Below are 12819 nucleotides of genomic sequence, written 5' to 3'. Positions count from 1 at the left end.
ATGATCTGACAGCTCAGGGGGGCTGTGAGCTGCAGCCCCCCAGTGCCAGCACCACATGGAGCCAGACCCTGTGGGGTCTTGTCCTGCACACAGGGTACATGCCAAGGGGTGCTCCCTTAGGTTTGGTTTCCTTCTGGTCTGATGTATGCAGCTAACGCCTCTGAGTGCCTCTCCTCCCTCTCACTCACAGAGACCCTCTAAATTGACTGCTTCCCACTCAGTGAACATCCTCCCCCCTTAAAACCGTTCCCTTTCTCTGAGGTCACACCATGCAACCATTTTCCAGCAAACCCACTGATTTTGGCCAGTTTTTCTCTTTACCTGCTAACAGATTCCTAAAGTCTCTGGACCCCCGAGGTGGCTCTGCTTGCACACGTCAGGAGACATCACCCAACGCCTGGGAAATCATTGCTGGCATCACCTGGGCAGCCAGCAAACTTTGCTTGTGCAGTTTCTTTCAAGGCAAACCACTGCTGCTGGCTATTAGCACTAACGACCCCCATGGCTGCAACTTCCAGAGGATGGGGCCTTTCATCAGAGAGCCCTTGGGAAATTCAGGGGAAGTGTGTTTTTTGGAGAGGCATGGTTTTCTTCCGCCTCAGTGGCTTTTTGTCTCTTGGGAAGCTTGGGAGGCTGCAAGCTACCTTACCTAATGGATCTCTATTAGGTTGCAGCACTGGAGGCCGATCGGACGTGTCCCAGCCTCCAGCTGCTCTCTTTATTATGTTTTCAATGTCTTTGGCTTTTGCAAGCCTCCAGATGGGAAGCAGCCAGGGGCCTGCGGTGCCCAGGCTTGGTGACCAGGGAGAGGATATTTTATCCCCTAAATCCCTCTCGCAGAAAAACACAGCAGTGTTTCACCCTCACTGGGACACTAAGCTGATTGTGCAAAGTTCTGCCCCTGAACATCACGTTGCCTTGATGTGTGGGGAGGATGGTGACGGTGCATTTTACCCCAACATGTGGCACAGTGCTCTCCCACTTGTGCAGCTGGTGATGGCCAGCTCCGGACCCCCATGCCTGTTGGACATTACCCAAGCCTCCTGCTGTGGAATGAGACCCTCAGCTTGACCCTTGCAGTGGGGCAAGGAACGGATGGGTATTCCGGCCAGGCTCATCCACAGGGTTCAGCGTTGGTCCAAAGGAGGAAGCTGTCTGAGGGAGATGAGCTTCCTCAAACTGTTTAATGCCACCTCCATCATTACAATGTCTATTTTTAATGCTGTTTATCTTGGGGTTGAGGTCTCCTGCGCCAGTGCTGTGCAGCCAAGAGGCAGCCCTGAACTCCAGGCTGGGTGGGGAATGGAGGGGCAGGATGAGGCAGTCAGTATCCAGTCTCGCTCTGACAGAGGATAGAGGGAGGAATGGTTTGAAGGGAGACAGTGGCCATGCTGTATTTGCATCCCTAGGGCAGGATGCAGGACTGTCTGGAGATGACAGGGCTGCAGCCACAGCTCCCACATACCACTGCCCCTCTTCTCAGCCATCCTTGTCCTGGACTTCACAACATGCTAGTGCTGGGCAAGGGGCTCAACGGTGCCTCAGTTTCCCCCACCTTTCTCTTGCTGCAACAGCCCCAGAGCATGGAAAGCAAATCCCGCCCCTCTGGGGAGAGGCCCTGGCAGTGAGGCACTTTATGGTTGGCACCAGCCAGAGAGCAGAGCAGTGGGTGCACATCACCCAGAGAGATCCAGACTTTGGAGCCCGAACAAGGGGATGACTTGCTAAAAATCACAGTGATTCCGGGGAAGATGCGTTTCTGGGGGTGCCCCAGAAGTCTCCCACTTCACCCAGCCTGGAGCCCCCCTTTGCTTGGCTCCCTCCTCTTGGGGGATGCTCACAGGGGGCTGCAGCTGCTGCCCCCCACCCCCCTCCCAGCACGGCCCACAGCTGTGGGGCTACAGGAGGGTACCCCACCACCCCGAGGGCTCCCTGCCGCACACACCCGACCCACACCCAAAATATCAGCCTCCCGCCCAGGAGCCCCCGCCCGGGAAGGTGAGAGGCTCGCAGCAAGGGGGTGGAGAGGCTACTGGGGGGTGGGAGGAGGCGGGCGAGCGGGCAGCGAGGGGCGTGGGCCAGGAGTGCCCGACCGCCCGCGTCGGCAGCCCGACGGGGAGGGAAGGCGTCCTGCCTCCCGGTGGCGGCGAGGAGCCTGGCAGAGGACTCGCTGAAGGACCTTCTCCGGTTTCTCCAGGAGGCTGTCAGGCGGCGGGGGAGCAGCTGAGCCCCCCGCGCCTCGCTGGCCGCACCGGTTTCCTCCCTCCCTCCTCCCGCCCTCCTCCCCCCTCCCTCTACACCACTCTCCCTCCTTCTCCTCCCGCCTCGGTGCGAAGAGCTTTCGCTGCTTTTCCCTTATTTTCCTTCCTCCCCTCTCCCATCCGCGGAGCGCGGTGCCGGGAGCCGCGGGCAGAAGCGCGGGGATGGGGCGGCCGCCGGCCCCCGGCCCGCCCGCCCGCTCCCTCCCCGGCTGGCGGGAGGCGGTGGCTCTGCCCCGCCGCCCCACTCGCCCCCTTCTCTGAATTTCTATCCTTCGGCCGATCTGCGGAGAAGCGGGAAAGGGGGTACGTCCCCTCGCACTTTTTTTCCCCCACAGTCCTTTTTTTTTTTTTTTTTTTTTTTTTTTATATTTATTTTATTTCACCTTTTTTTTTTTTTCCAACCCCCATCCCACCCCCCCCTAGCCTGTTCCTCCTCCACGGGGGCTGTTCGGCGGCCATGCGGCCGGTCCCGGGCGAACGGTTTTAAGTCGCCTCCTCGCCCGGATGGCCCCCCGGAGCCGCGGGCGGATGGAGCCAAGCTACGTCGTGGGTATCTGCTGCCTGGTGCTGCTGGAGCCGGTCCGGGTGTGGAGCGGCGAGCCCATCACCGGGGGACCCGGGGAGAACGGGAACGGCAGCCAGGCACCGGCGGCGGCGGAGACCGCGGCCCCCACACCCACCGGGGCAGCCCCGGCGGGGGGGGACCGCTGCCGCGGGTACTACGACGTGATGGGGCAGTGGGACCCGCCGTTCAACTGCAACGCCGGCATTTACCAGTACTGCTGCGGGACCTGCGGGTACCGGTTCTGCTGCCAGTTCAAGCCCAGGCGGCTGGACCAGAGCGGCTGCACAAACTACGATACCCCCAACTGGGTCAACACGGGACAGCCACCCACCCGGGTAGATGAAACCCCCGAGAACCCCACTCGTGACAAGACCAACATGATCGTCTACATCATCTGCGGTGTGGTGGCCATCATGGTGCTGGTGGGCATCTTTACCAAGCTGGGCCTGGAGAAGGCACAGGGTCCACAGACAGAGATGACCGTCTCCAGGTAAAGGGGTCTGGTCCCCCTACTCACCCCACTCAATCTCTCCATGGGTGGTAGCCCACATCCCCAGCCCCTTACATAGCGTGAGCCCTGGCTTCGCCCTGGGACTGCCAAGACATCCCCAAAAGGTGATGCCCAGAATCCCAGTCCTGGCATGCTGAGACACCATGGGGGTGGGTTGGCTAGAGCTCCCCAACCTGTCCCAGCAGGGAGAGCTGCCAGCCTTCCATGTGAAGGAGTGATCATATACCCATCACCTCTCCAATAACCTCCCCCATCCCTTGAGGAGGTCTGACCCTGCCTAAGGGGAGCCATCCCCACTGGCCAGTGGGTTGGGTGATGAGAGCTACAGGACCTGGCTTCTCCCTTCCTCCCAAAACCTGTGGTTCCCAGTGTGTGGGGAGATGAGGTCCAGCCTTGCATGGGGCAGGGGGCTGAGCTTTGGGCTCAGCCTTTACACCAGTGCCAGGGCAGAGGTGACAGCAAAGACAGCTCCACCGTGGCTGCTGCACCTCACGGATGTGCGTGTGCTCGGGTGTGTGTGTGCGTGTGTACAAGTGGCTGTGAGTGTGCATGGATGTGCACAGATGCCTGCTTCTGTGCACTGGGCTGACACGTCGCCCTTGGAGGTGCAGCAGACCCCCAGTGCTCAGCCTCCAGTAGAAGTTTGGGGTGCCAGCCTGGTGCAGGGACCCCCTGCACCTCCCCCCTGCTCCTGTCCGGCTCCCCTGGCTGTCAGTCCACCTCCTGCTCCCCCTTCCTGCAGCAGTCCTGGCTTCAGGTGCTCGCTTGTCACCCCATTTCTGCCCACCCCCCTGCTCCTTGCTGCACAGCACTTCCCCCTCTCATCTCTGAGATGTCATGAGCAGGCCGACCTCAGCCCTGCAGGGCACTTCACCTGCTTTCCCATACAGGCAGGGCTGCGTGTGTGATTGTAGGAGGTGTGGGGACAGTCAGGAGGGGCAGGTGACCCCTCTGACCTGAGGCTGGGGCAGGCAGGGTGGGGCAGGGCCTGGCAGTGCAAGGGAGGATGTGCAGGCAAGGCCAGGCAAGTGGAGGTAGGGCTGGTGGTCGCAGTCCCATCCACAGCTCTGCTGCCTCCCTTTCCCTTCAGTGTCACGTTGTACAGCTCCTCCGCCTAGGTAGATTTTTTCCTCTCCCTCTTTTTTGATTTTTTTAATTTTTTTTTTTAAAGTCATCACATTCAATGAGTTTAACACTTCGAAGTGACTGCCGGCAGCTCTCCAGCCTCCCCAGCACAGCTCTGCCCCTGCGGCTCTGACTCAGAGCCGGCCCTCCTCATCCTCCCCCCAGCACACACATGATGCACATGTGCGCACACACACACACACACACACACACACACACAGAGGGGGAGTGGAGCCAGGGCAGGTTCACCAAGGGGGTCGTGCTGTGGTTGTGCCATGGGTGCCCCAGTTTGAAGGCGGAGGGTTGGAGAGAGGGAGCCCCAGCAGGGGCAGAGAGAGGGGCTGGGGGCTAAGCAGAAAGCATCACCTCGCTGAACAGCGGTGTGCATGCTCTACTTTGCATCCTCCCAGTGAGGACATCAAGCCTGGTGATAAACAGAGCTTTATGCTGTTTTGTCTGGGGATTTTAGCTTCTCTTTGGGGAAAAAAATGAAATAAATCAAAGACAGGACCAGAGGAAATTATTTCACTGGGAACTGCTCTGATTGTACCCCCAGCACAGGAAGCCTATCTCCTTCCCCTGGGGTGCCCATCTCCCCTTCCCCCAGCTGGGGCCTGAGCAGCCACTGGGTGCTGTACCCTAGTGCCGCAACCCTTGCACCCTGTCCCCAGACCCACCCCACTCCCCGCAGAGGCTGACCACCATTCTTGGAGGAACGTCACCTCCAAGCACAGGTGGGGGTCACGGGACCCTCCTGAGCTATGGGAGGCAGTTTTGGGGAGATCAGTCCTGGCCGGGTGCTGCTGTGTACCCGTGCCTCCCCCACCCTGTGTTGCTTGAGAAAGTGCTGGCACCCTGACAGGATCAATACAGCCTCCGCCAGCCTCCCTGCCTTCTGACTCCTCTTCCACTTGCCCGCCGTCACGTCTTTTTTTGGTTACCTCCCTCCCTTTCCTTCTGGGAAGGAGATGCTGTGCTTGAGAAGGGGTCGGCTCCTCCTGGGATGCCTGGACCTGTGTCTCCCTGCTGGTTTTGCCTTCTCCCATCACCAGCCAGTGCCCAGGTGGGTGTTTTCTGTGGGTAGCCTCAATTCTGTGTGGCTGGAGCCACATATTTCCCCATGTCCCCCCTCCCTCTTGCTCATACAAGTCCAGACTTTCCCAATGTGTTTAGGGTGATTGGTGCCTTTCCTCCCTGAAGCTGCAGATCTTTCAGGCACCAGCATACAGAGAAGGCAAGTTGTCCTCTCCTGCCTTTGTGGGACAAGATCAGAAGGGCACCTCCACCACTGCAGGCAAGGGCTCACTGTCTCTTGTGCCCCGTGTCCTTCTGTGTAAGCCAGAAGTGGCTTCAGTTCCATGGGGATGGTGACAGCTCTGCCACACAGCGAGCCAAGGCAGGGCGGGAGCAGTGCATCAGGTACAGATCCTTATGGGCACCAGGCAAGGCACCAGGCTGGCGCAGCCTCCCAGGTGCTGGGCTGATGGAGACAGTGCCAGGTACGTGGCACGGGCATGCGAAAAGGGACACTGTCACCTCCATCCTGCTGCGTGCCCTGTCAGCCTGGGCAATATGTTACATCTCAGCCCCTCCAAGAGAGAGAGTGGCTATTTCTAGCTGCCTTGTCCCTGTACTCACTCACACACAGCCCTAGGCATGGGCAGTGCCACCTTACCTCCCTCCTGGTGCCTCAGGTAGGAGCTTCTCATTTGCTCCTCGGGCACCGCATCATGGCCTTGGGCCAGCTCCCTGTTGCACCAAGCCAGCTTGTTTTCCATTCCCATCCCTCCCTCCCAACAGGGTTTTTCCGCTTCTGAGGAGCGCTGCCCCGGGATGGCTCCCACTGCTGCTGCTTGCAGGTTTCTCACTTTTTTCTGGGAAAGGTCAACAGCTTCTGCACCTCCAGATGTAGTTCATCGTGGTTCTGGTCCTGGTCTAAGCCCAGGAAGAGTGACCAGGTGCAGAAATGTTACCAGCTCCTCCCACACGGAGGCATCTGGACTCCCTGCTCAGTCCTGGCTTGCTATGGCCCTTGTCCCTCTTGTCCTGAGACCCCCATGCCCCAGCCACCTCCAACTCTGCTTCTCCTCCTGGCTTTGGCTGCTGGTCCACCTGGGAGAGCAGGCACCCAAGTGGCTGCAGCTAACTGGTGTGTCCTCCTTCCCCATCCACTTTCCTCCTGCAGGGCCTTATGGCAGCTCCCACAAAGCCCTCTCCTTCCTGCTCACTCTTGGCACCCATCCCCAGCACTCGCTCAGCCTGGCCAAACCCCGCATTGAGTCAGGAACACCTGCCTGTGTTTTTCTTCAGGCCCCAGATCTCCAGGGACATTGGGTCCCTGGGGGCCGCTGGGATCTGGCTGTGCCCATCACACGAGAGCTGGCATGCACCCTGGACCCTCTCCCCCAGACACTTCTGGGGGGGGTTGTGGGTTATGGCTGTGGTTACCCGTGAAGTGAACATTCCTATAGGTAGAATTGGGCAAGGAGCAATGTCCTGGGGGTCAGCAAGGTTGCTGGAGAGGGGCAAGACAGCCAGTGAGAGCAGGGGCCGGGGCAACCAGAGCAGTTGAGCCCCCACCCAACAATGTTTTTTTTTATTCTCTGAGTCCCCCCATGCTGTTTAGGGTCCTGAAACTGGAACCTGACATGTGTCTGATCACACTGGTTGTTTCTCTGGCAACACTCCAGTCCATGGCCGTGCCTGTGGTCAATGCCCGCAGTGGCAAAGACCTAGAAAAGCATGACAGGTTGTCATTTGCCACACTGGCTCTCTTGGGGATGAGAGAGAGGACCTAGTTCTTGCAAGGAGGGAGTTCTGTACCCCCAACCCCTGGACACAATGTTCAGGCCAGTGGGCTCCGTCCCACCAACCAATGCTTTGTCTGAGCTCTGTTACCCCCCAGTGCAACTCCAGTTTGGCAAGGGTGCTTTGCTACCCCCAAGCCTTCCCGAGCATCCCTTAGTGTCTCAGCCCTGGTGGGTGGATCTTCTGTGGTACCCATGCTGGTGGGTTGCATGGATGGACACCCTCTACCCAGAGCAGACACACCATAAGCCACAGAAAATGTCTCTGCAGAGGTTGAGGGTGATGCCCTTGCTGGGCATGGCCATGGTGTGAGTAGCAAGGGTGTGCTGCGTGTCTCCCCTGTCACTATGCCTCTCCTTCTCTCCTCCAAACTTCACCAACCCACTTGGCCAGCAGCTGTTGCCTTCTGTGTCCCTTCCAAGGGTTCACTCCAGCTTGGGACAGTGTCACTTTGCCCATCACACCATCACCTTTCCTCTCCCTCTCCCTCTCCCTCTCCTGGCTGCACTCCCATGTCCTCCCATCGCTCCCTGTCCCCTTGCCCCCCCTCACATGGGGTTTTTTGGACACGGGGCTTAAGCCCTCCAAAAGCAGGTCAGCTCCTCAGCTGGGGTGCTCTGCCATGCTCTGGGTCCCACTCCCAAACAGACATCTCCATTTTGTAAACTGGTGGCTCTCCTGGGGACGTCTCAGGAGCACTGAGCACTGCACACCAGCTCCTGCTCTGGACTTGACACCCTCCATCATTGCTGTTCCTGTATCTTGCCTCTTCTCTTGGTCTTGAGGCTTGCACCAGGCTGGTTTGGGGGACAACCAGGGTTGCTACAGAGGTGGCTGCTCACCGACATGGTAAAGCCATGTTCGAGCAACCCAGGCAGTAGCTGGGATCACGGTACTTAAGAACTTCACATGTGGTCTCGTGTTTGGTGTCTGTGTCCTTTGTAGCAGACAAAGACCTTGTTGGTGCCACCCATTAGTGTTTTGTGGCAGATGAGTGGTACAGGTCTAAAGCCACATTTGTCCAGTGTTCCCCGCCTCCATCTGCATTCTGGAGTCACCACTGGGTGAGCTCAGAAGATGTGGCCTGAACTTCCTGCAGCTCCCCAGCCGTGGGACCAAAATGGAGATCACCAAACCCCCAAAACACACCCAGTGAGAGTTCCTCACCTGCATCCCCCTTTAGGTCCATCTCCCTTGCACTGCACTTTGTGTTGATGGGGACAGGGACAAGAATGCTGCCTTAGTAGCAGCCTTGGCTGGGAGCATGGCTCGTGGTGCAGGAGCAGTGGGTGAGCACGGGTATTGCCAGTGCTGAGGGCTCCTGTATGCTTCTCACCTTAGCAAAGTCACTGCTCACACCATTATTGTTAATTGTTTTTGTCCACACACCCAGGGCAGTCAGTGTGGGGGAGCAGGCTTATGAGAATAAGCACTGATGGATTTATCTGGAGAGGAAAAGTCACAGATAAAGGATTGCTCAGGCTTCATAAATAGACCCGAGGGAAAAAAATATGTATTAAAAAAAAAAAATAGGTCAAATCGCATTGAACTTCTCGGTGAAAGAAGTCTGTTTAAGCTTTGGGCCCTCGGGACATGAGAGCAGGCAGCAGCCTGTGGGGAAGGGGCTGGCAAGCAATGCACCCCAGGGAAGGTGGGAACTGATGGGGCGGCAGCTCCCCAGGTTGACAGCCTGTGCCAATAGCCCTGGGGGATACATCCCCCTCCACCCTGCCTGGCCACAGCCCACTGCCTGCCTGGGCTTGTGCCCAGAGCTTCTCTGGATGCAGCACCCATGGCTGACAGAGCCCAGCTGGGGTCAGTTGGCTGCAAATGGGCTTCTGGGGAGGTACAGGGGTTGAATTGGTGCCACAGCACCCCTCCTTACCCCAAAGCCTGATTCAGTGTTTGACCACTCTAAAAAGTTGTTCTGTTTAAACAGAATTTTCTGTGTTTTGGTTTGTGGCTTTCCCCTCTTGTCAGCCTACTGCCATCCTTGTTGCACCCTCCCTTCAGATGTTCACACACATTGGTAAGATCTGCTTGAGCCTTCTCTTGTCCAGGCTGCACTGTTCCAGCTCCCTCTGCCTTTCCTCACAGGAGAGATTCTCCAATCCCATCATCATCTTCATGGCTCTTTGTTTAACTCTTTCCAGTATGTTCATGTATCTCCTGTACTGGGTAGCCCAGAGCTGGAGCCTGCACTCCAGGTGTGGCCTCACCAGTGTTGAGCAGAGGGGAAGGATCCCTTGGACCTGCTGGAAATGTTTCACCTAATGCAGCTCACAAGGCCATTTGTGGCCTTTGCCCCAAGAACACATTGCTGGCTTGTGGACACCTTGGTGTCTGCCAGGATTCCCAGGCCCTTTTCTATGAAGCTGCCTTGCAGCTGGTCAGCCCCTGGTACAGACTGGTGCCAGGGGTTGTTTCAATTTGTTTGGCTTCAGGAGGGTCCTGTTGTCCCATTTGGATAGTGAGTATCCCAGGTGAGTTGTTACCCAAAACTTCCCAAACACCATGTGGAATGAAATCAAAGGGCAAGTGACCCTCCCTTGTAACTGTGCTCTTACCATTGCCCTGTGATGCTGACTGGGTAAAACCAAGAGGAAAGATGTTCCAGGAACAGCCCTTGGGGTCCCCAAGCACCCAAATCCGTGGGCATAGTGCATCGCTTTCCTTGTTGTTCTCACTGCCTTCCCTGGCAATTCCCCATACGAGATTCTCTGGGCTTTTGAGTGCTTTGGAGCCATGAGCTGACATGTCCACCAAGTCAGGATTATTCCTCCTTTCCTCTCCAATTTGCATTTTAATCTGCTGGTTTATTGTCCAGTCACTTGCTAACCGTGAGCTCCTGCTGCATCTCCTGGTGTGTGTTGATGAGACAGACGGAGCCTTCGAGGCGCAAGGCATGCTGACAGTGAGCTGGGGATTAGGGAGCCAAAAAAAGCCCTCAGTGGACACCCTTGAGTCTTTGTAGTCACTTAGGGTAAGTCTCCTCAAGGAAATGTTGGGTCTCAGGTGGGGCTTTGAGCAACCTGGTCTAGTGGAAGGTGTCCCTGCTTTGAACTAGATCTTTACAGTCCCTTCCAACAGAAACCCTTTCTATGGGTCCTCCTCCTGAAGTTTCAAGTCAGCAGGAGCATCCCATTCTGCCCTAGGACTTGTTGCCAAAGGCTGCAATGCCACGTGGCCATGTCCTGCTCTGGCACTGCCAGTGTGCCCTACTCTGGCACTGCCAATGCGCCGCGGTGGGACTGCAGCAACTCCACCCCTGAATGTTAAACAGAATAGGGCTTTATCTTATGTAATAGTGTTTAATGTTTAATGCTGTTACTTATAAGGAAGGCGTCATGCAGGGACAGCGCGTGCACCAGGGGCCATTGTGAGTTCATCCTCCTCCCTGAAGAGGCACAAGCAGCCTCTCTGATCCCTTCCTTAGGGTCTTCTCTGCTTTGAAGGCACTCCACCTAGCTCTTGTTCCACAGGAGCATCCTTAAGGTGTTGTTCCAGCTGCCCTCAGTTCAGGTTCCTCAAGCTCAGTTGGTTATATCCTTGCAGCCCACTCCAAGCCATGTATCACCCTTGCCACTCTCGAGCTAAGCCCCAGACAGACCCTAATTCACAGTGGGTGTGGGTGTGGGTGTGGATGTGTGTGCTCACCAGCTCCCACAGAAAAGCTGGGTTGGGAGCCGAGATGCGTTCCTTGATCCCAGTGAACATTTCCTAGCCCCAGGCTGCCCAGCTCTGTCTCCATAGAGGGGGTGGTTCAGCGCTAGGGCACATTGGTGGGATCAGGGGAGCAGGGCATCACCCTAATGGCTCTTCACTCCCTCCCCAGGACGCTGACAGACCTGCTGAAGCAGCCGGGCCACAGCCCCTCCGAGCACATGGATGGCCTCATGGGGGGCTTGCAGGTCCCTCTGGGTGACGGGCTGGCCCGGGGCCCCCCCAGGAACAGCACAGGTAAGGAGCCTGCGTGGTGGGGAAAAGGCAGCTCCTGAGGATGAATAAAGGCAGTGGGAGGGTGCTGAGCCCCCCGCCTGCCTGCCTCTGCCCCCCCAGACAAACCACCCTTGAACAACGCGGTGACCATCGCCCCCGGGCTGGGGCGGCCCCACAGCCACAGCAAGCGCCCGCCAGTGGCCACCAGCCTGACCCTGCCGACCCCCTACGCCACCTACGCCACCCTCAAGGCTGGAGGTGAGTGACACTGCCACCCGTTGGCAGCCGAAGTGAAGGGACGTGCCCCGTGGGCCCCTCAGATCGTGGGGAGGGCAGGAGGGGGCTTGCAGAGGGGCATGGGCAGGACGAGCACCCCTGAGCACCCCTGTCCCCCAGGGTCTCAGGCCACGGGTTCTGCTGCTCCCCCACTATTCCACAGACCTTCTGTGCCCAACCAATCAGTGCCCAGGATCCCACTGGATCCACTGCACCCCCCAGCCAATCAGCATCTAGGATCCCAAACAGACCCGTAGCGCTGCCCACTCGATCAGAACTCAGGATCCCCATGGGCCCACAGCACTCCCCAGCCAAGCAGGGCTCAGGATGCCCCATGGACACACTCCACAGGATGGAGTGTACCAAACCCTATGGCACTCTCCATCCAATCTGTGCCCAAGATTCCCCAATTCCCCAGCCAATCAGCACCCAGGATCCCTCCCACAGTCATCCCCAGCACCCCACCCCCAGCCCCGGATCCCCATCCCGTTGGAGAGGGGGTGACGCTGCGCCCCTATCCCTGCAGAGAACACCCCTGAGGACTTCTATCGGCGGTTCGGGGGTCCGGATGTGTCCCCCGCCAGCACCCTGCCCTTCCCAGCCACTGAAACCTCGGCACTAGCAGAGGGCTGCTCCCTACCCAAGGCCAAAGGCCCCAAGCTGCCAGGGGGCCCACTCTTCCCAGGGGGCTGGGAGGGAGGTGGCCCCCGTGGCCCCCGGCGGCCAGGTCTGCGCCCCGAGGGGCTACCTGAGGCCTTCGGCACTGCTCCCCCCCTGTACGGGCAGCCCTCCCGGCACCTGGCCACCAACAGCAAGACTGAGGTCACCGTCTGACTGCTGGCACCATCGGGGACGGGGGTTGTCCCCTTGCCTGAGCACCTCTGACAGCCTCCCCTTGGGCCGGCCCACCGGAGCATCATAGGACCTGCACCGGCGGGCCATGGGAGTTGATGCTCCATCCTTCATCTCCTGGAGATGGGAGCTGCCAGCCATGCTTCACCATCAAAGAGGCACCAGGCCCACTGATCTGGGCAACAAGCTTCAGCCCTTCTCAGCCCACCCTGTGAAGAGGTTGAGCCAGGGGCACGTTGGTGAAGCACTGTGCTCCTCAGGGGAGGCGAACTGATGCCAGATGGATTACAGCCCCCAGGGACAGGGGGACACATCCTGCTGGGGCCAGGCACCTCCACTGTGAGCAGGTGGAGGAAGAGCCATGGACTAAAAGCACTGTCCCAGCACTGCTGGCAGAGCACTGCCTCCCCTTCCTCACTACCCCAGCCTTCACCTTGTCAATAAATAATACATTAAACTGTATGGCCTCAGCATGGCTTGCT

At 58.3% G+C, this 12819-nt stretch overlaps 1 protein-coding gene across 2 annotated transcripts; it reads left to right on the top strand.

Annotated features, from left to right (window-relative positions):
• Positions 1-2489: 2489 nt before the first annotated feature.
• On the top strand, positions 2490-12467 carry SHISA8 (shisa family member 8). Of its 2 annotated transcripts, XM_071732294.1 has the most exons (5): positions 2490-2564; positions 2685-3316; positions 11106-11230; positions 11330-11467; positions 12012-12467. In XM_071732294.1, exons 2-5 carry the CDS (start codon positions 2766-2768, stop codon positions 12317-12319), a joined length of 1122 nt encoding a protein of 373 aa, XP_071588395.1. In that variant the 5' UTR covers positions 2490-2564; positions 2685-2765; the 3' UTR covers positions 12320-12467. The 2 variants fall into 2 exon arrangements, with proteins under 2 accessions (XP_071588395.1, XP_071588385.1); XM_071732284.1 differs by lacking the exon at positions 2490-2564 and having other exon boundaries at positions 2649-3316.
• The last annotated feature ends 352 nt before the right edge of the window (positions 12468-12819 follow it).

This window comes from Heliangelus exortis, chromosome 1 (assembly GCF_036169615.1).
Source record: "Heliangelus exortis chromosome 1, bHelExo1.hap1, whole genome shotgun sequence".
Taxonomy (NCBI): domain Eukaryota; kingdom Metazoa; phylum Chordata; class Aves; order Apodiformes; family Trochilidae; genus Heliangelus; species Heliangelus exortis.
This window is presented reverse-complemented; position numbering and strand designations above follow the sequence as displayed.